The sequence below is a fragment of the Stenella coeruleoalba genome, assembly GCF_951394435.1.
Source record: "Stenella coeruleoalba genome assembly, chromosome: 11".
Classification (NCBI taxonomy): Eukaryota; Metazoa; Chordata; class Mammalia; order Artiodactyla; family Delphinidae; genus Stenella; species Stenella coeruleoalba.
This window is the reverse complement of record NC_137157.1, coordinates 81007032-81031155: the sequence shown is the minus strand read 5'-3', so window position 1 is coordinate 81031155 and position 24124 is coordinate 81007032. Positions and strand designations below refer to the sequence as shown.

General features: G+C 37.0%; 1 protein-coding gene across 5 annotated transcripts in view; it reads left to right on the top strand.

Moving 5' to 3' along the window:
* Positions 1–23643, top strand: part of RASSF8 (Ras association domain family member 8) — a 129794-nt gene extending 106151 nt beyond the window's left edge. For all 5 annotated transcript variants that reach the window (XM_079936817.1, XM_079936816.1, XM_079936813.1 and 2 more), the window contains exons 2-5: positions 5000–5205; positions 15408–16297; positions 18602–18746; positions 19394–23643. In XM_079936817.1, the coding sequence (XP_079792943.1) occupies positions 5103–5205; positions 15408–16297; positions 18602–18746; positions 19394–19515 (1260 nt within the window). In that variant the 5' untranslated portion in view covers positions 5000–5102 and the 3' untranslated portion in view covers positions 19516–23643. The remainder of the gene's footprint in view (positions 1–4999; positions 5206–15407; positions 16298–18601; positions 18747–19393) is intronic.
* Positions 23644–24124: the final 481 nt, after the last annotated feature.

Sequence of the window (24124 nt, the reverse complement as noted above, 5' to 3'; positions counted from 1 at the left end):
TGGATTAAATGCTGCAAACAAAAGACATAGACTGGCTGAATGGATACAAACAAAAAACCCATATATATGCTGTCTACAAGAGACCCACTTCAGACCTAGGGACACATACAGACTGAAAGTGAGGGGATGGAAAAAGATATTCCATGCAAATGGAAATCAGAAGAAAGCTGGAGTAGCAATTCTCATATCAGATAAAATAGACTTTAAAACAGAGACTATTACAAGAGACAAAGAAGGACACTACATATGATCAAGGGATCAATCCACGAAGAAGATATAACAATTGTAAATATTTATGTACCCCACATAGGAGCACCTCAATACATAAGGCAAATACCAACAGCCATAAAAGGGGAAATCGACAGTAAAACAACCATAGTAGGGGACTTTAATACCCCACTTTCACCAATGGACAGATGATCCAAAATGAAAATAAATAAGGAAACACAAGCATTAAATGATACATTAAACAAGATGGACTTAATGGATATTTATAGGACATTCCATCCAAAAACAACAGAATACACTTTCTTCTCAAGTGCTCATGGAACATTCTCCAGGAAAGATCATATCTTGGGTCACAAATCAAGCCTTGGTAAATTTAAGAAAATTGAAATCGTATCAAGTATCTTTTCCGACCACAACGCAGTGAGACTAGATATCAATTACAGGAAAAAATCTGTAAAAAATACAAACATATAGAGGCTAAACAATACACTGCTTAATAACCAAGAGATCACTGAAGAAATCAAAGAAGAAATCAAAAAATACTTAGAAACAAATGACAATGAAAACACAACAACCCAAAACCTATAGGATGCAGCAAAAGCAGTTCTAAGAGGGAAGTTTATAGCAATACAATCCTACCTTAAGAAACAGGAAACATCTCAAATCAACGACCTAACCTTACACCTAAAGTAATTAGAGAAAGAATAACAAAAAAAAACCCCAAAGTTAGCAGAAGGAAACAAATCATAGAGATCAGATCAGAAAGAAATGAAAAAGAAATGAAGGAAACGATAGCAAAGATCAGTAAAACCAAAAGGTGGTTCTTTGAGAAGATAAACAAAATTGATAAACCATTAACCAGACTCATCAAGAAAAAAAGAGAGAAGACTCAAATCAATATAATTAGAAATGAAAAAGGAGAAGTAACAACTGACACTGCAGAAATACAAAGGATCATGAGAGATTACTACAAGCAACTCTATGCCAATAAAATGGACAACCTGAAAGAAATCGACAAATGCTTAGAAATGCAAACCTTCCGAGACTGAACCAGGAAGAAATAGAAAATATGAACAGATCAATCACAAGCATTGAAATTGAGACTGTGATTAAAAATCTTCCAACAAACAAAAGCCCAGGACCAGATGGCTTCACAGGCAAATTCTATCAAACATTTAGAGAACAGCTAACACCTATCCTTCTCAAACTCTTCCAAAGTATAGCAGAGGGAGGAACACTCCGACACTCATTCTACAAGGCCACCATCACCCTGATACCAAAACCAGACAAAGATGTCACAAAGAAAGAAAATTACAGGCCAATATCACTGATGAACATAGATGCAAAAATTCTCAACAAAATACTAGCAAACAGGATCCAAGAGCACATTAAAAGGATCATACACCATGATCAAGTGGGGTTTATCCCAGGAATGCAAGGATTCTTCAATATACGCAAATCAATCAATGTGATACACCATATTAACAAACCAAAGGAGAAAAACCATATGATCATCTCAACAGATGTAGAGAAACCTTTCGACAAAATTCAACACCCATTTATGATAAAAACCCTCCAGAAAGTAGGCATAGAGGGGACTTTCCTCAACATAATAAAGGCCATATATGACAAACCCACAGCCAACATTGTCCTCAATGGTGAAAAACTGAAACCATTTCCACTAAGATCAAGAATGAGGCAAGGTTGCCCTCTCTCACCACTATTATTCAACATAGTTTTAGAAGTTTTAGCCACAGCAGCCAGAGAAGAAAAAGAAATAAAAGGAATCCAAATCGGAAAAGAAGAGTAAAGCTGTCACTATTTGCAGATGACATGATACTATACATAGAGAATCCTAAAGATGCTACCCGAAAACTACTAGAGCTAATCAATGAATTCAGTAAAGTTTCAGGATACAAAATTAATGCACAAAAATCCCTTGCATTCCTATACACTAATGATGAAAAATCTGATAGTGAAATTACGAAAACACTCCCATTTACCATTGCAACAAAAAGAATAAAAGGTAGGAATAAACCTACCTAAGGAGACAAAAGACCTGTATGCAGAAAATTATAAGACACTGATGAAAGAAATTAAAGATGATACAAATAGATGGAGAGATATACCATGTTCTTGGATTGGAAGAATCAACACTGCGAAAATGACTCTACTACCCAAAGCAATCTACAGATTCAATGCAATCCGTATCCAACTACCACTGGTATTTTTCACAGAACTAGAACAAAAAATTTCACAATTTGTATGGAAACACAAAAGACCCCGAATAGCCAAAGCAATCTTGAGAATGAAAAACGGAGCTGGAGGAATCAGGCTCCCTGACTTCAGACTATACTACAAAGCTATAGTAATCAAGACAGTATGGTACTGGCCCAAAAACAGAAATATAGATCAATGGAACAGGATAGAAAGCCCAGAGATAAATCCACGCACATATGGTCTCCTTATCTTTGATAAAGGATGCAAGATTATACAATGGAGAAAAGACAGCCTCTTCAATAAGTGGTGCTGGGAAAACTGGACAGCTACATGTAAAAGAATGAAATTCGAATACTCCCTAACATCATACACAAAAATAAACTCAAAATGGATTAAAGACCTAAATGTAAGGCCAAACACTATAAAACTCTTAGAGGAAAACATGGGCAGAACCCTCTGTGACATAAATCACAGCAAGATCCTTTTTGATGTATCTCCTAAAGAAATGGAAATAAAAACAAAAGTAAAAAAATGGGACCTAATGAAACTTAAAAGCTTTTCTACAGCCAAGGAAACCATAAGCAAGACAAAACGACACCCCTCAGAATGGGAGAAAATATTTGCAAAGGAAGCAACTGACAAAGGATTAATCTCCAAAATTTACAAGCAGCTCATGCAGCTCAATATCAAAAGAACAAACAACCCAGTCCAAAAATGGGCAGAAGACCTAAATAGACATTTCTCCAAAGAAGATATACAGATTGCCTACAGATACATGAAAGAATGCTCAACATCATTAATCATTAGAGGAATGCAAATCAAAACTACAATGAGGGGGCTTCCCTGGTGGCACAGTGGTTCAGAGTCCGCCTGCCGATGCAGGGGACACAGGTTCATGCCCCGGTCCGGGAAGATCCCACATGCCATGGAGCGACTAGGCCCGTGAGCCATGGCCACTGAGCCTGCGCGTCTGGAGCCTGTGCTCCGCAACGGGAGAGGCCACAACAGTGAGAGACCTGTGTATCGCAAAAAAAAAAAAAAAAAAACTACAATGAGATATCATCTCACACCGGTCAGAATGGCCATCATCAAAAAATCTACAAACGATAAATGCTGGAGGGGGTGTGGAATAAAGGGAACCCTCTTGCACTGTTGGTGGGCATGTAAATTGATACAGCCACTGTGGGGAACAGTAAGTATGGAGGTTCCTTCAAAAACTAAAAATAGAACTACCGTAGGACCCACCAGTCCCTTTACTGGGCATATACCCTGAGAAAACCATAATTCAAAAAGAGTCATGTACCAAAATGTTCATTGCAGCTCTTATTACAATAGCCAGGAGATGGAAGCAACCTAGGTGTCCATCGACAGATGAATGGATAAAGAAGATGTGGCACATATATACAATGGAATATTACTTAGCCATAAACAGAAACGAAACTGGTTATTTGTAGTGAGGTGGATGGACCTAGAGTCTGTCATACAGAGTGAAGTAAGTCAGAAAGAGAAAAACAAACACTGTATGCTAACACATATATGGAATCTAAAAAAAAAAAAAAAATGGTCATGAAGAACCTAGGGGCAAGATGGGAATAAAGACGCAGACCTACTAGAGAATGGACTTGACAATATGGGGAGGGGAAAGGGTAAGCTGAGACAAAGTGAGAGAGTGGCATGGACATATATACACTACCAAATGTAAAATAGATAGCTAGTGGGAAGCAGCCGCATAGCACAGGGAGATCAGCTCGGTGCTTTGTGACCATCTAGAGGGGTGGGATAGGGAAGGTGAGAGGGAGGGAGACACAAGAGGGAAGATATATGGAGACATATGTATATGTATAACTGATTCACTTTGTTATAAAGCAGAAACTAACACACCATTGTAAAGCAATTATACTCCAATAAAGATGTTTTAAAAAAAAAAGTTTAAGACAATTATCAAACTCCAGTTAAATAAATGGGTAGAGGACAAGCAGATCATAGATGGGGAAGTTGTTAGCCAACGAAGGAATTAATATCCTTCAGCTAATATTTTCTGCACACCTATGCCTTATGCTGCACTTGGTGTTGAAGTTTCAGTGGTGTAGACAACACTCTCGGTCCCTTGGCCAAGAGTGTGAGGCAAGGGACACAGGGAACAAACAGATGGTGACAAGGCTGCGGAAACTGGTTCAATTGTTTTTGATTCCTAAAATGACAAAAAAACTTTTCTTTTTTTTAACCTCAGAAATTATCCTAATGAAGTAATTTTTGTAATAAATTAGTTTGTATGTTGAGCAATAGGGCTTGGTCAAGTAAATAAGATTTCTTTGGTCAATGGAGAGTGACTTTATGATTAATATTCTAATCGTGGAAATAGTACCATGAGGTGTCATGATTGGTGGCCATGGTTGTAGTCACACTTCCAAGTTCAGTTCTGTGAATAAGTAAGCCCATGGTCATTAATGGTAGTAGGACTATGATATATTAAAATTTGTTTTGGTAACATTTACTTACTAGGAGAAATGGTAAGATTTGTTTTATTAAAGATGTTTTTTCCTCTTTTTAGCTGACTACACAGACTCTGCCTTTTCCGTGTTTTCGTGGCCAGAGACATGACCTGACGCCTTGATGACCAGTCTCAGGGCCCTCTGGTGACTGGCTGGGGCACCATGGAACTTAAAGTATGGGTGGACGGAGTTCAGAGGATTGTTTGTGGGGTCACCGAAGTCACAACTTGCCAGGAAGTTGTCATAGCGTTAGCTCAAGCGATAGGTAAGTGAACTCTCGGGGTGTCTGAGATAAAGTAGGTTGATGCTTATGCTTCCTGTTGTTTTTGTTTGTTTTAAATATAGATGTCCTGTGGTTTCTGTTCATTTGGTTCCATAATACATCTCTCAGGCACACTTTTACTTATTACTGTCCCCTGCCTCCAGCTTAGGTCAGTCTGTGAAGATACTTGTTCTCTGCCTCACCGAGAGTTTACTGATCTTGAGTCTAGAGTCTGCACTGTCTTCTCCTCACCTGTTGTGATCGTAAACAATGATTTCTGGGACTAAAAAGGTTTTCTTGAGCCAAAACATAGATTTCAAGTTCCCAGACTCTTCATTAGGCAAAATCCGATTTTTTATTCTGAATACTTGCAGAAAAGAAATTTGCAACAAATTAAATGACATGGTTCTTCCTTAGAAAGATAATGTGTACTTTTTAAATCTTACAGAGTGAAGATGAAGTAGTCAAATCCGTGCTTATCGGCTCCATCTTATTCACTTACCCCGTTGCAACTTTTCTTCTTATTTACTCTCAGTTTATCTTTACGATATTTTATGCATGTTTTTTAGTTGCCATAATTCCATTTGGAACATGATGAGGGCATAAACACCTACATCAGTAAAGCCAGTAATGTGGGCTAAAGTTTGTATTTGCATCTTAAATCCATCACTTAGCAAACATGTGGAGTTGACCCTTGAACAGCACAAGTTTTAACTGCCAGGGTCCACTTATATGGGGCTTTTTTTCCCAATAGTAAATCCTCCAGTACTGCACGATTCAAGGTTACTTGAATCCACGAGGAACTGCAGATAGAGAAGGCTGGCTGACTGTAAGTTATGTGCAGATTTTCAACTGCGTGGAGAGTTCGCGCCCCTAATGCCTGCATTGTTCAAGGGTCAACTGTATTGAGAATGAAACTGTGTGTTCACCATGCTAGGTGCTCAGTGCCTCTTTGTCTTTGAGCTCCTTATCAAAAGTTTGTTTTTATATAGTGCTAGTTTATATTGGAAGCGTGTCAGGTTAGCTCAGGATGGAGACAAGTCACTGTCACGATGGCACCTTAGCATTTTGTAGAGGTGGTTGTGCCCCTGCAGTGTGGCAAGTGCACTGTTTGAAGTTGGCAATAGCCCTATACAAAGACAGAGGCTTTGTTTTAATACTAACATCTTTTGATTTTTCCTGAAATACTATATAGCACACTCATATATTAAAACAATGCTGAGAATCCTAGGCTTTCACATCCCATGAAATTTTCTTGCGTTTGGCACTAGTAGTATATTTGTGGACTTAAGTTTAATTATTAAAGAGGAGGAAATTAAGGCATTTAATTGTATTTCATATTCTTTGCAACCAACTTATTTAGTCATTGCCCCTTTTGAAAGCCTCACATAATTTATTTGAATTAAAATATTAAGCATTGTTGGGTTTTTTCTGCTTAGTGAAAACTAAAATTAGCAAGTGTCAAATCTAAGTTTCTTTGTTATATTTGAGAATCAAGCCATGGACAGTGGTTAAAAAAAACGAGTAGTTTTTAGAAAAGTCAAGGTAGTTGAAGAGTACAGTAAGCTGCATCTGTCCATATGGTAACCATGTTCTCTACAGAGAATTTCAAGGAGAAACTGTCCAGATGTACCAGGTGTGTGTTTATCCGTTTGGACTAAGGAGTGTACTTCTTTGTGGCCAAGCTATTGATAAAAAGAAGCTTTAACTGAACCTACTCCCCCCACCCCATATTTGCTTTCTCAATAACTCAGTCCAGAACTGCTTTGAAAAGTTGACAACTTGAGTACAGATGCTTTACGATACTTCTCCAAACCTGGCTAAACAACTCTCTTGCTGAATCATAAATACTTCATTGAATTCAGAATTCTCCTGAGACATGATTCAACTGGCAGCCAGCGAGCACTGTTGATCCTTGCTTCTGTTGTGCCATAGAATTTTCTCAGCCTCAGATTCAGTATGCTGCTCATACACACTTAAGTACGTATCTCCATTGTCACGAAAGTTATTGGTGTTCCGAGTCTAAACACGAAATGAAAATGTTACAGTATTTTGACCTTATTTATACTGTAAGAAATAATAGAGGGTTTATTAATTAGGGAAAATTGCTGCTGTAACAAACACCTGCAGAATCTCCGTGGCTTCACACAGTGAAAGGTTTAGTTACACTACTAGCAGCATATATGGACTGACTGAGCAAAACTGCAGATGTTCCTAAAAAATTTATAGTGATGCAACATATAGAATAGCTTCTTAAGTTAAAGTCCACATATTTGCCCATGGGGGAGGCACTGTATATATGATTAGGGATTATTGAGTTTTTCTGGGTAGCTAAAATTGCTTTCAGGAAACCATCATGATATAAAAACATGTATACGTATTGGCAGTCTGCAGATATATATGACAGCTAACATTTTCTGACTCAATGGTACTAATCACTCCAGTCAAGTTAGAAAAGAGCTAAAGACAGAACATAATTTGATAAAGGATTTTGAATGTTAGTTACTAGTATAGAAGGAAATCCTTTCTCCTCTGATCTTTGACTACCTTGACAGGTTATATTTAGGTGATAGAAATAGAACATATTCCCAAATTATAAGAGACAGTAACTAAAAGTGAAACGATGATTGACACACTCAATTGGCATGAGTGCTTAAACTTCCCAGCAGAAACGCACTGTTTGGATACCGTACACCCTGGGCTTTCTGAAACATTCCCGATTTTAAATACTCGACCTTGTTTTTCCCATAAACTATCCCAGAAATGCCATTATTTCAAAATAGAGTTCAAACTACTTCTCAAATCTGTATGTGAAACAGAAAGCCTTAAACAATTCATCCGTCTCAAGTTAAGTTGAGAAAATGCATTTGCTTTTACAAAATCACAAACGAAAAATATGAAAAGAATGTACTTCTGCCCTCAAGTAGCTTAGAACTTAAAGTACAGATAACAAAAGATTAGAGAGGAATAAAAGAGGAGGAAGAAATCAAGGAGACTGAGGGAAGGGTTTTCTCATTCACACTGCTTTGTTGCCTGGTGCCATTTAAAGTGCTGAAGGTTCAGAAGTTTTCTCTGTTCACACTTCTGATGGTCTTGTCCCGTATCTCTTTCAACCGGGGCCAGACCTAGCATTTAATACAAACAAATTGATTGGGGCTGGGGCCCAAGATGGCGTGGATTGTTCCCAAAAGCCGTGTTTCATAGAGTTTGCCCCAACAAAATCAGTTTTCAAACAAACACCTTTTATGCTGATCTCTGGTTTTATTATTTGTTAATATTTCTTTCTCTTCTCTGGAAGTCTCTTCAAAGTAGGGGTCCTGCTTATTTATCCTTCTTATACCATTGCTTTGCCTAAAGTAGTAGGTACTCTACAAAACATAGTTTCTAGAACAGTGCTTCCCCATAGAACTTTCTGCAAGGATGGTAATGTTCTGTATCTGTGCCGTCCGGTACAGTAGCCACTAGCCACATGTAGCTATTACCTACCTGAAGTGTGCCTAGTGTAAATGAGGAAATGAATTTTTCATTAAAGTTTAAGTGTGGCTCGTGGCTAATAGCTGTTGTAGTGAACAGTGCAGTTCTAGAAGATGACTAACTGGTATCTCAGACTTAAAATGTCCAAACCCAAGCTTCGTGTCCCAACTGTTGCCCATCCTCAGATTTCCTCCCCCTCATCTCAACAAATGGGAACTATTGCTTTTAATTGATTAGATCTAAAACTTTTGTGTGATCTTTGGTTCTTTTCTTTCTCTAATACCTTATAACTAATCCATCAACAAATCCTCCCTGTACTATCTTCAGTATATATCCAGAATCTTGTTGCTTCTCTCCACAGCCACTCTTACGACCGTGATGTAAGCCACCATCATTTCTCACTTAGATTTTTGCAGTGGCCTTCCAACTCATTTCCCTGTATCATCCTGGTCTCCTGCAGCCTATTCTCAACAGATTTATTTTAAAGTAATACTTTGAAACTATGCATCATCATCACTCTTCTGCTCAAAACCCCTTAGTGGTTTCCGGACTCACTCAGAAAATTTTAAAGTCCATGCGATGGTCTTCGGGGCCCTAAATGAATCCCTGCTTTACCTCCAACCTCATTTCCTCCCACTCACTTTTGATTGCTTCCTCTTAAACGTGTCAGAGACAGTTCCGCCTTAGTCTTTGCACCTGTTCTTCTGTCTGCTGAGAATACTGTGCGCCCAGCGCTCTTCCAGATTCACTCCCTCGGCTCACGGCTCCTTGACCGCCTGTCCATGCACGCACGCACACATACTGCCCACCTGCCGTACTCTATTTTTCTCTATTGTGCTCCCCCCCCCCGCCCCTGCGACATATTACATATAGGCCACAATCCATTATACACATTTTTGAAACCTAAAAAATTTTGAAAGCCTAAAGTTTATCATACTTAATTTGTTAGCCATACCTGGCATGGCTTGAACTCATTTGGTAGTAAAAGTTGATCTGATTCGATGTGAGGCTGAGGCTGCTTTTAATCTGTATTTATTCCATTTGGTATGAAATTGATATATTTTACTTTAGAATTTTCAACATGTTTGACTACAGACCTGCAGGATAGCACTACGCTACCTTCCTAGAATCCAAAAAATTCTGAATGTTTAGCATATCTGACCTTAAAGCTGTTGGTTAATGGACAGTAGACATACATTCTTTCCTTTGTGTGTTGTGTATTGCCTGCCACTCTTTTGTTATTGCTTATTCTCATAGCTTAAAACCATGTCTAGCTTGTAGTAGATACTCGATACCTACTTGTGAATAAATGAATGAATTTTTTTAAGTTTCTGTGAATTACAGGCTGAACTTGGTGATGTCCCATTCGTCTCTAAGATTATATGATCCTTTCGAAGATAAAGAAAATAATATATTTTATATTGTCACATTTAACTCTTAATTTCATATATAAATTATCAATTTTAGAAATTTATAAATTGGTTAATTTTGTATCTGTTTACAAGTAGTACTATCCATTGTGGACTATTTTGAAATTTAGCAAAACACAAAGAAGGTAAAAGAAGCACTCATGACGTTGCTTCCTAGAAGTAAACACTATAAGCAATGCTTTTTATGTACCTACAGATGAGTCTAAAAAAAAAAAATTCACTCTAATGCTTCATAGTTTTAAAGTCCCACTTTTCATTACTGAATTGGGAATTAAATTTTCCACATCATTTAACAGTCTCACAGCAGTCTTATGAGGAAGGCCCTGTTATGATCCCTATTTCAGAGATGATGGAACAGAGGCACAGAGATGTTTAAATAACATGCCCAAGCGCCCGTAGCTGGTAAGGAGGGTCCTGGGATTCAAACCAGTAGTCTGATTCAAGAACCCTGCTCTTAACTACTATTATACTACGTTATTTATATCCCCTATAATCTCAATGGACAACTGTTAGAAAATATAGTCACCGACTGAATTACATTGAAACAAAAACTAAAAATCCTTAGTACTAAAATATACTGCTTTTTTATAGCCAGGGTCATCTTTCACAACTTTTATATTTATAGCAGTAGTGTAGTATGTCCTCCGTAATTCTGAGTATCTTCTATATTTTCCACATCCATAAAAGATTATTTTAATGAATGTGAACACATGTAATTCACAGCACGCAGCAGTCAGGATGGGTAAGATTATGCTACATTAATAATCCCCCAAACTTTGGTGGTTTATAGTGATATGTTAGCTGTTATTTTGGTTAATATTATTTATGTAAAGTAACCAGCACAAAGCCTAGCAAACAGTGGGCATATTAAATGTTAATCATTATGAAATCAATAAGTGTTTTCATTATTTTTAGTCGTAGTATATTTATAATAAAATCCTAAGTAAGTCCTAAATTAATATGCAGTAATTCTGTGATTACATGATAGTCTCATCAACACACTGGGAAAATATACTGTGAATGATTTAACTATGGGTTGAATGCACAGCTAGCTGACATGTTATACTCAAAGATATTCTTGTACCACTGTCATCATAAGATAAATACTCTATGGTAAGAGTTATCTTAATAGCTACACACAGGACTTACAGAAAGTTCATTGACAAATTTTCAGAATAGTTGTACATCATTGGGAAATTGCTTTAAAATATATATATGTATATATATATATATATATACATATACATATAAAAGCATCAAAAGCATTTAACAGACTATAAAATGTTACAGTGTAAGTTCTGTTACAGAGAGCAATGTTTATTGTAAGAATTCTAAGTCATTATGGAATGAATTAGTTTTGTTCACTAGATTCTGCATAAGATTCCAAAATGTTTGCAGCTCAAGGAGAAAAGTATCTATTATCAGAAAAACTGAGTGGGGTAGGATAGTTTATTCACCACAGATAAAGAATAAGTCAGGTGTCAACTGACATTACTTACAATATGTCCAGAAACAGGAGGATATGTTAGCATTAAATTCATGAGAGGTTAATGCCAGCTCTGTAATGTCCTTTTGAAGAACATAGAGTGTTCATCTTTGGGGTAAGGAGGATTTCATACTGAAGAAACGATCAAATGTCAGTTAAAACTAAAATTTCTGAAGAGCATTCATGATCAGTGTGTCTAATAGAATATATTCCCAGGGCCTGACACTATTTCTGACAAATGTTTGTTCACTGTATATTTGTTGAATACATAACAAGAAGTGACACTTTTTTTTTTTTTCCCCTCGGTACGCGGGCCTCTCACTGTTGTGGCCTCTCCCGTTGCGGACGGAGCACAGGCTCTGGACGCACAGGCTCAGCGGCCATGGCTCACGGGCCCAGCCGCTCCGCGGCATGTGGGATCTTCCCGGACCGGGGCACGAACCCGTGTCCCCTGCATCGGCAGGCGGACTCTCAACCACTGCGCCACCAGGGAAGCCCCCAAGAAGTGACGCTTTTAAATGATTTTATTTTTTTGGCTCTAAGGAGAAATTTCCTAAAATTGTAAAAAAAATGGTTACAGTTTTTTAAATGGTTGAAATAAGAGCATAATGTTTCTGGGTGACTCATATTTGAGTGTTCGAATTTTGGTGTATATTTCTAAAACTTCATATTACTTCACCTAAATATTCCACTTTAAGTTAGGTGAAAGTAGTCTGTTATCTCCTTTTTTTTTTAATTTGTTTTAATGTCTTTATTGGAGTATAATTGCTTTACAATAGTGTGTTAGTTTCTGCTGTATAACAAAGTGAATCAGCTATACATATACATATAACCCCATATCTCCTCCCTCTTGCGTCTCCCTCCCTCCCACCCTCCCTATCCCACCCCTCTAGGTGGTCACAAAGCACCGAGCTGATCTCCCTGTGCTATGTGGCTGCTTCCCACTAACTATCTATTGTACATATATATCAGTCGTCCAGTGAGATTCCACTGGTGCACTAAAATCTCTTTGTGATTTTCCTCATTATATGAAGTTAATGATTCTTGGGATTACACTCAATTGCTTCAGCTCTTCAGAAGTATAGTCAGTATTTTATTTATCATTACAAATTGTGGCATACAGGCCTAGGTAGCCAAAACAGTTTAAACTACAAATGCCATAGATAGATAGATAGATGTATGTTCCTTTTTATTAGTCTTAGGGCTACATCAAGATAGTATGCAAGGTAGAACTAAGTGTATCCACTTAATAAACTGCAGTAAAAGGAGTTTTGCAGGAGGAATTGGAATCTGTCTAAATGAAGTATTCACGTTCTGTAGGGCCTTGCCAAGTATACGCATTCAAATTCCAATGATTGTGGAATTTAGCTCTTACATAAACGATCTAAAACCCTATTTCTGTAATAAAATCAAAGTATTAATTCATTTACTTTTTAAAAAAGCTTTTTTATATAGCTGGATGGATTTTTTTGCCTAATTGCACTAAATATGCATTATTTAACAAAAAGGGAACGCTAGCAATAAAAGCAATCCTAAATAATCTACCAAGACATTCTCACAGAGTAGCAGTACCATTAAACATTGGAAAAATAAGCTTTATATTTAATTATGACTGAATTAGAGTCCTTAAAATTTTTGATTTCACTCATATAATGTAATGATTCAGTTTTCTTTTTAAAGATGCTTCATGGCCTGGTAGGATTAGAGAGGGTTCTACTGGTCTAGTCCAACCCTTCATATTTACTGATGAGGACACAGGGTCCAGATAGCAGGAGTGAGATCTAAAAGTAGTTGATAGACAGCAGAGCCAGGAACACAAAGTGCTGTGATCTTTGAAGCAGTGTGTACATCTGGAACGAGTTTAACCTTGAAGATTTGTTGGGTGGTTTTTCTTGGTATAATTACAGTAATTTTTAACTTGAAAATCTTTAGAAACATTTTTTTATTCCAAGAAGCCAAATCCAGTGTGCTAATAAGGCTTTGCATTCCCCTTGTTTGCCCAGGTATTTTGATAGTAGCAACAACTGATACTTATATAGCACTTTTCAATGTTATAAAACATGTTTATATTTTATATCTCACTTAACTCTTACAACATTGTCAGGTAAGAAAATACAAGTCTCACTCTACAGATGAAGAAACCAGAGCTGAAGGAAATTTGATAATTTGTTCAAATCACGTAAATATATGGCAGAGCCAGACCTGAAAACAGGCCTTCTGACTCCAGAGAGCCCATATTCTTTCTTTCCACTCTGTCCAGCTTTACATAGCTAGGAGTTGCTGCAAGTTGATTAAGAATTCTTTTAGTCAGATTGTTGTTGCGTCATGTCACTATTTAAAGGAGGTCTCTGGTCAGCCCTTTTGTCATGTGAATAGCAATGTGTTCAATTAATGATGGCCGCCATGTATTGAAAACCTGCTACGGGCCCTGATTCTGACTCTCAGAACCTATGAGGTACTGCCCCTCTCCCCACTCTAGAAGTGAAGTTAGGCTACTTATCCAGCAAGTAATTTACCCGAGCTTAAAACTACTAGTCTGTTTGCTTTCAAAGCTCCAACTTTTCAGCTGCACCCAAAATTCAGGTTTCCTTAAAGACGAACATACACGTATGCTTAGAGCAGTTTCACTCTTCATCTGCTACTTTGGAATAGCACATGTGGGTGTTCATAGTACATATCCAGATTTCCATGTATTGGCCCAGTAATTGAGGAAATACTACTATTGATTCAGAAGCTCATGAAATAAAAAAGAAGACAGGGAAGTCAAATCAGTAGCTGTATATGCCAATATGATAATTGCTAGATGGCAAGGTGAGTTCTTTTTCTTTGTAATAATATTAACTACTAATGGACACTTTTTTTTAATTGAGATGTAATTGATATATAACCTTACCTTAGTTTCAGATGTCTAATGGACACTCTTAACAAAATTAATATTTTCCATCTGACCCACACACCTTAAATGGAAATATTTAGGAAGTGTATTCAAGCTAATGACATTATATTGTCTTCTGAATCTTTATCTTCCATAATTACTGTTAGATTCAGTATATTTTTAACATAAATGTAATTTTATTCTACTTTTGTTTTTTAATAATATCATTTTTGCCTTTTTAATGTTTTTTAAAAGACCCTTTGAAGCTATTACTTATCAAAACTGAACAAGACTTCTCTTCAGGCCCCACTCTTTATATGAGACTATTTTGAGAGTTGTTTTCACTGAGGTGATTTTTTATTTGCCACAGGTATGCAGGACGGTATGGGCAAGGAAAGGCCTACCCAGCACCTGTAGCTGAGTAGCAGGTCCTCCACTGGCTCCATGTCTCCTTTCAGGAGGAGGGACGGGGGCTCCAACCTTCCCAAGTCCTGATGTGCAGAGAAATCAGAGGGATTCCTCAAGTGGAAGTTTGCTCAAGTTCTGAAGTCCTGCCTGGTTCCTGGGACCAGGCCCTCCTGGCTTCCAACAGGACACTAGTGCTCTCCTTAGTTTCAGCTGGAGGTCTTGCCGCAAGCAAGGTCTAGGCGGTCAGGCATTTGACAAGAGGGTAGATTAAGATTCCCATTGAGGTTTAAAGTGTAAAGATGAGTTTCTAAGTGAGTCTGAAGAGTGTATGCAGTTCACATCCCATAGTTTTGTGTGTTACTTATCTTAAGGAGTTCAGTATCCTCAAGCTAAAGTTTTAAAGACATCATGGGCTGGGCTTTGATGCTAATTAAGAAGACACAGTTATCAAATAGTGTCCTGCGTCTGGAGGCATTATTTTAGCTGTTGCCTATCCCTTTTTGACAATTTATTCTTATCTTTTTTTATCTAGGTCGAACTGGAAGGTACACTCTTATAGAAAAATGGAGAGATACTGAAAGACACTTAGCACCTCATGAAAATCCTATCATATCCTTAAACAAATGGGGGCAGTACGCTAGTGACGTACAGCTGATTTTACGTCGAACGGGGCCGTCTCTCAGTGAGCGGCCCACGTCGGATGGTGTGGCTCGAGTTCCTGAAAGAACTTTATGCAGGCAGAGTTTGCCCCCCTTAGCTAAACTGAGGCCTCAGATTGACAAAGCAATCAAAAGGAGAGAGCCTAAAAGGAAATCGTTAACATTTACAGGAGGTGCCAAAGGGTTAATGGACATTTTTGGAAAAGGTAAAGAAACTGAATTTAAACAAAAGGTGCTGAATAACTGCAAAGCAACAGCAGATGAGTTAAAGAAGCTGATCCGTTTGCAGACAGAGAAGCTCCAATCCATTGAGAAAGAGCTAGAATCAAATGAAATAGAAATACGATTTTGGGAGCAAAAATATAATTCTAACCTTGAAGAAGAAATTGTCCGCCTGGAGCAGAAGATCAAAAGAAACGATGTAGAAATTGAAGAGGAGGAATTCTGGGAAAATGAATTACAGATTGAACAGGAAAATGAAAAACAGCTGAAAGACCAACTTCAAGAAATAAGACAGAAAATAACAGAATGTGAGAGCAAATTAAAGGACTATTTGGGTCAAATCCAGACTATGGAAAGTGGTCTTGAAGCAGAAAAATTGCAACGGGAAGTTCAAGAGGCACAGGTCAATGAAGAAGAGGTTAAAGGAAAGATCGGTAAGGTCAGAGGGGAGATTGACATTCAAGGCCAGCAGAGTCTGAGGCTGGAAAATGGTATTAAAGCCGTGGAAAGGTCTCTTGGACAAGCCACCAAACGACTACAGGTAAGGACACTTTTATTAGAATGTTTCATCTATTTAAAAGAGTTAAATATTTGGAATCTAAAACACTGAACTCCTCTTTTTCTTTCCTCATGGAAGCTTCTTAAACTCTGTGTTTCTCCAAATCACTGTAGGTTTGCTCTTGATTTTCCAGAATGATAATGCCTTTATTTTCATCACTGGTCATGGTAAAGAATCTGAAAATAGAAAAAATGTTCAATAAAACACAGAAAGTTGACTGGAAATATATATAGAGAAAAAAGAATTAAATATATTTCGGCATCTTCTTTACTGATTATTCATTTTCTCTTACATTTAAAGTTAGAAACTTACTTTGGTTTATCATTTTCTTAGAATTTCTGTGACTTATGACAAAGCTAAGATATGAGGCCAAAACAAAGATGAGAGCTGAAGCCACACAGATCCTTTTCCACGGAAGAAGCTTTCTTACTGTGGCAGTGATAGCATTAGGTAATCGGATACAGGAGATGAGAATCTCAGAGCTGGAATGGACACTAATGATGAGATAGTGAATCTGACCTTCTCCTTTTAGTGATAGGGAAACAAGAGCTGAAAGAGATTACCAAGGATTGGTTCACCAGTGATTGTGCGGCTAGCCGGCTGCTTCTCTCTCACGTCTCCTTTGTTGCTAACCCCACCTCCTCCCCTCTCCCGTAACTGTCCTTTGCTTCCCTGAGGAGAGGGGCAGGTTCCTCTTTGATTTTTCCGCATCTCTAGTGGGTACGAGAACATTTCTATTTCACACTTACTCCATGATCACTCAGCTTGTATTTCTTGGATACCCATTCTTGAAAAGACAGTGTGGTAATGTTAATGGGAGTTGCAAAGAGCTATCAGTTTCTAACAGCTGAAAGAGAAAGAGACACAGTTGATTATAATACGGTTACTTATATTTAAATAAATTAAAGTTAAATAATATTCAATAAAGCTCTTTAAAAATATTAAATACATTTACATTTCTGTTTTAGTCACATTTGGCCACATTTCAAGTGCTCAGTAGCACATACGTGCAGTGGCTGCTGAACTGGACAGTGCCGGTTTAGAAGCTGTGTGATCATGGATCAAAGCGTGAACCGTGAGGCTTGCTGGTTAGAAACTGAGAGTGTATGTAGTCACAGCCTCTCCACATAGTGCCTGTGCGCACCGGAGTTTGAGAAGAGCTGCTGTAGAGTAGGAGCAGTTCCACAAGCAGAGAAAGCTGACGTTTCAGGAAGAACTGATGTGATTTCCTTTCTCTGCCACTAACTGCAGTGAGAGGTAGAACTACCACCCAAATTTGCAGTCAGGAATTTCTCATATAATAGAAGGTTGTTAACTTATGATTTGTCAGCATTTTACTATTTGGATTCACTTCAACACAAAACGAGTGCAGTTGGAAATTACATTGCGTTGATATTACAGGAAACACTAATTTGTGACAGTTGTTACTAATAAACCCCACTACCTGTGAAAAGTATCTAACAGGCAAACTACTAACGTATCTCCAAGTACCCCCTACACTCAAAGTAGCGAAAAACCCCGCCTTTGTGTTTTCTCTCCCCTATATCCTCACCACGTCCTCTGACACAACCAGCTTGGATGCGGCCTTGCCACTTTTACTTATAGTGCCCTAAAGGAGAGAAAGAGAAGCAAGTCCATTTGATAACAGAATACCTCTCCTTGCTTTTGGAGCTTTCTGGCCATCCAAACTTGGTCTCCTTACTTTAGCGCTCTTCAGTTCTCAGATCTGCTCACCAAGGATTAAAAAACCCCATAGTGGGAATCTTGCTCTCCTTGCTTTCCTTGCTATGATATAAATCTCAGTAATGGATCCCATGAAAACTTAAACAGTTTAAAAAAAACAAGAACCCTGAATCTCATGGACCCAAGTGACTATTAATTTTGCAGTCAGTTATGAAGTAGATAATAAGGAAGTTTAATTGTGAACAGCTTAGCAAGCTTGCTGTAAACACCAGGATGGATGGAATCCAGTGTTTTATTCATGGAAGTTTATAGACATATATTTATTTCATCAGATGCATAGTATACTCTTAACAGAGGAAAGCATGACATTTAAGAGAACAGACTGAAGAAGTTGGCCTTTATTTGCTTCAACTTTTGGCCCATGCCGCAGAGTGAAAGTGACCTCCTTAGCCCATTACATCGATACAAACCAGGTTTGTTAAATGCATTCTTGTGAAAAGTGTCCCACATTCAACCCTTGTAGCAGGTGGGCTGTCACCAGGATGTCTGTAGCTGGCCAGTAGTGAATCCTCAAATTTTAGAAAGCATTTAACTCCCGTCTAGGACAAAGAACAAGAATTGGAGCAGCTGACCAAGGAGCTGCGGCAAGTCAACCTCCAGCAGTTTATCCAGCAGACAGGGACGAAAGTCACCGTTTTGCCAGCGGAGCCCATCGAAGTGGAGGCCTCGCATGCAGACCTGGAAAGGGGTAAGATTTGAGAGATCGCTTTTTAAAAAGCTTTACGCTCTTAACTTGGAATAAACTGCTTACATTTCGGTTAAAATGTTCTCCTACCATTCAAAGCTAATTCTTGGGCTGCTTAAAAAAATTTTTGACGTACTTGCTGTTTCTGGGGAAAATCAATAATATTTAGGTTATTTATTTACTTAGATGACCAGATAGCCTATCATTAGTTTTAAACTGCTTCCTTACAAACTTTTCCTGAAATGTGTGAGTCGTAGTCTATTAATTGAGTTTATTAATTGAGTTTTAGCTTCTCTCTGTTCCTAATGGCCCTTCTTCCTCTCCTAAAAGTCTTTGTTGTTAATTTGGGCTGATATTTAAAAGACACTTCTAAATCTGTATATGCATATAATCTGAACAACCCAGAAAGAGAAGCAAAATGTTCACCTTTTAAGAAAAGATCATGAACTGTTCAAATCACTGAAAACTATCTTATCAACTGAGAGGGTCAAGCAGACGTAACCTCTCCTCTCACCCAGGACTCACAGGGGGTTGCAATCGTTACTGTATATTATTTGGTTCTTGAGAGCAGGAAAAGTTCTAATTTTTCATTTTGCTAAGTACTCCAGGTTACTGCAAACATCAAATGACTTTCTCTGTTTCCTGTTTAGAGGCACCATTCCAGTCGGGGTCTCTGAAGCGACCTGGTTCCTCTCGGCAGCTCCCCAGTAATCTTCGTATTCTACAGAATCCTATCTCGTCTGGTTTTAATCCTGAAGGCATATATGTATAACATTATCTGTCTTCAGGGGAGAGACCCAGTAAAGGTACCGAGGACAGTGAAAATTCCTTCTTTGATTTTGTGCCAATGATGAACAGAGGATATAGTTCACAAGCCACCGTATCTTTTTTCTGTCCTAAATCGCATACCACTTGGAGCCATACCCTGTGCACTGATGCTAAAGAACAAAGAAACTGTTTTCACACAGCCACAGTGTTGATGTTTTTGTCCAGCAGCTGTAATGCAAAGCCTTCATTTTTATTTGTAGCATTTCGAGAGCATTAGGAAAGTATTATACTGTGTGTATACATAAATAAAACCGTGACTTCAGAATGAAGAGAAATATGTGACTGGCTTAGTTTATTTATTCCATGTAATCAATTAAGGAGTGAATGTTGACATTTTAATATTTTTTATTAATACTTATCCTGTGACTGAGTTACATTGCATATTGTGTGACGATGACTTTGTGTGCATGTTGCCAGACTCCATGCATTGCTGAATTACAGCTACACGAGTGTCATAGGGGGCTCCGCCATGGAAACTGACTCCAGAAGAACTGACTTGCATTTACCTTGTGAACCCATCCTAGCCCCTGCTTAATTAGGTGAGATAATTCAGGTTTTCTTTTTAATCTGGTGTTTCATCTTTTCTTTACAGTATTTCCAGCATATGAATGAACCACATACAAGAGCAGAAATATTTTCATGAAGTAAATTACATGTTTAAAAGGTTTGCAGTGCTTCAGACACTGTTGAACAAAAATGTAATTGTTGAATATCTATCCAAACAGGCATGGGGTTTCCTGATACATAATGTGTTTTGTTTCTGCCCTGCCTTATTATTTTAGTCTCATGGGTCCTCAGAGTTGCCATCATACATAAATTAGAAATGTCTTAAAAAAAAGAGATGTCCAAGGATATCTTCAGGAGGGTTGCTTTAAGTGATATTTTTTTTATTTTAAAATAACCCACTTTATATGTATGGTCTATTGGTGTAAGCACCCATGGGTAAGTTATTGCTTGCACAGAATTTACTGTGTACATTATGAACTATTGCAATTTTTCCAGTCCCTTAAATAGAAAGTAGATTGGAGTTAGTTACTTTTTACCAAGGAAATAAAGTTAAAGTCAGTGTTCGTTTTTATTAATTTTCAGCTTGACCTTTGCAGGACATTAATCTCCATTTGTACATATATTATTTTCTTGTTTATAAAACCAAAAATGAGTCAACACCCCTCCCATGAGTACTGAGTTAACTAAGATGCACAAGAGTATCTAGACGGATGTGGTCAGATACTTCTTAGCCATTTTTACTTTCCCTCTGATCAGAATTTGGTACAATATAATTAAGACTTTCATCTAAAATTTAAAGTAGTTTTTTATTCTGAGGAAAACATATTGTCTGTATTATTTACATGCAACAAAATAAAAGTGGATTAGTATATTAATGCCATGGTAACAATAAAAAGGTGTAAGTTATATCCTATGCATGAGGGCAATTTTTGATGTTTTAAACGCATCTGACTTGTTTTTGGTTTAATGAATGCTGAGAATGCTGCTATATTTAGGTTTCCAATGAAAATTTTTAAGAATGGCTATGACAATATGTAGAAGCTTCTAGACGACTGAAAGTAATAACGCATAGTTGCCTTTTCTAGTCCAGCTAAATGGCAGACCTCAACTAAAAATATTTTCTTTGGGTTCTTGGAGTTATCGAGTTGATCTTGCCATTATATTGTTTTGCGAAAAAAACTTGAGAAATAAATGATTCTTATCTAATAGCCACAATCTATACACATTTGCTCTCAGTTTATAATAGTTATTTCATATCCATATATATTTAAAAATTAGAATTAAAAAATCAAAATAATTTGTAGATTTTTGTGACAATAATGGTTTATGTATGCCTGATATATGCCTTATTTTTAAAGGGTTCCATTCTATACTGGGTCATTTTGTTATTGTTGTTCAGAGAAATTGAGATCTTATTCACAAAGAAAAACATTTTTATAAGTTGATCACATTCTATTTAAATCAAAATGTTAATAAACCTAGATATATGAGACTTCGCAATTTTTAATTGCAACGATGCCTGGGCATGCCATGAAAAACACAAAGTATCCAACTTAATTGTTGTAAATTATTATCAGCATTAACCTAATAACTTTAAAGAAAGACTGGGAGTAGGATTCTGACAACTTCATCTGAATTTTCAAGCTGCCAAATAATCTTCACAGACCTAACTACAGATAGAAATACTATTTCCTAGATGAGAAGAGTATATAAATGTGAATTTGATTAATACAATGAGCAGCTGTACTTTTTAAGCAGTTATATTTACCAACACTTCTGGAAGCACATCTCTAAGAAATATTTTCTAAGTATTTTTTTTAAATAGAGGAAAGAAAACTCATTTCCCTAGAACATCTTAAAAATATCTTAGTCTATTTCTGATTATTTTTATCTCTTGTGAATACAAATGAGTTAGATTAAGTGCCACATCTTTGGATACATTTCAGAGGGGAAGTGGGCAATGGTACGCAAAAATACCAAATAGAGAATTTTGCATCTGGGGGCATATTCAGGTTCTGAATACTAAATTAGATTGTAAGTTTTTAAAATTATTATTACACTGAAAGTTGTTTTATTGTGATTTTCTACAAGTATTAAATACATTAGAAGATTTTTTTTTTCTTACCAGGGAGTAATTTGAAATAGTATTGGTATATTTGACCCTTTTGAGTGTTTGTCCTCCTCAGCGAATGATCCGTAGTCGCTTGCCTCAATCCTTTTGTTGTTCTTATGAGATATTTTGGTTTGTTAGCTTTCTTTCTTTTTTTTTTCTCCTGATGCACAGGGTATTTATATGTGAGACTTCGGTTGGTGTTAATACGAGTTACCCATTTAAATCCCTCAGCCGTCACTGAGCTAGTCATCAATTTCTGTAGTTCAAATTAATCAAACTAGAGCTCAAACAAGACTAATACAGTAAAAATGTAAAAGTTACAGTGTGAAATGTGAATTTTAACAATGTTTAAGAAGAACAAATAAGCACTTGCTTCCAGAACATAAATATATTTTGCACCTGCGTTAAAAGAAAAGTTTCTTTGTGAATAAGAGCAAAGTGGCCTTTAGAGAAAAGAAACTTCATTTAAAACCGTTTCTGTGAACATCTTTCCAAGTTACAACTATAATAATGGATTGAGGAGACAATATGGAAAAGGCAGAAACTCTTGATTTCAGGTGCGCAAAGGGCACGGGCAGATGGACGGTTCCTTGTGTGCATTGCCTTTGAAAAATTGGGCCTTAACTTATATGTAAATAAGGATGCTGTGTTCACATCCCTCTTCTACCTAAAGTTGTCTTTATTAGTCCATATTGTATTAAATTTAGCTCATAAGTATTACTTTTATATTATGTCAGTTTTTTTAAGTTGCATGTTTATACTGTTTGCTACAGTATTTTTCAGTTTTGGTTTAAGACCATCAGCTGTACGGAGAAGACAGAACAATCACTATTTATTCAGTGTTGCTGCTTTACATTTCCAGAGTAAGCTTTTGATGCCAGGACAGTGACTGCTTGAAAGCTGCAGGAGCTCTATTCCAGTGCGTTTTATATATTTTTAGAAACCAAATAAATGCAGATAACTATTTAGTATACTAATTATATTAAACCAGCAGAAATATAAAGGCAATAAAGTATATACATATATATATGGGGGGAGGGAAAAGATTAAAAATAGGTTTACAGCCAGACATGGTGATAGCCCTAAATGTATTTCTCAATCTGTCTTTCTTTATTGACCCGAAGAGGATTTGAGTTGCTGCAGCTTTAAACAGAAAAATGCCATGTCCACTAACTGTGGACACATAAATATGCTTTTAGTACTGCTTTGCTTATGTACAAGTAAAATGTCTGTAATCTGTATTATATGTAATTGTTCTTTTCTTTTGACTTTCATTTCAAAATGTATATTTTCTGATTACTATCATGAGCTGTAAAACAAAGGATCAATATCTGATATTCTCCCAAATAATAAATCTTCAGGATTCACTGGGGCATTACAATTGCTGGTTTGTTTCTTACGTATGTAATATTTTAAACTGTAATTGTTTTTCCTTTAAAAGATGCCTAAGAGAAAAGGTCTGCATATCAGTGACACAGAATTACATTTTTCTGAAAGTAATGTTAATTATAAGTAAAGAATTCTCTTTTCCTGCCAAGGCAGCTGCTTCATCTGAGTGACACTGAATTAAGAAACTAATATGCCTCCCTTTTATTTCAAAAGTAAAAGAAAAAAATTATTTAGTATTGAAGCGCTGTATTCCCAGATCTCTTTAAAACCACAAGTGAGAGGAAGAGCAGGAACAATTCAGTCCTTCCCACTTGCCGGGCACAACAGGAGGTGCATTCTTCCATCCAGGAACTTCTCCCAAATCACATAACTGATAAGTAGTTCTTAGGGTCCTTGAATGTAGTCCTTTCAGATACCAAGGTACTGTCCTGTATTCCACAATAAAGCTGCGTAATAAGCTTTACAATGCCCAGCTTCTACATTTTAACCACTTTTCAATGTGGAAGTATATAAATTATCTTTGGGGTTTTTTTTGTTTGTTTGT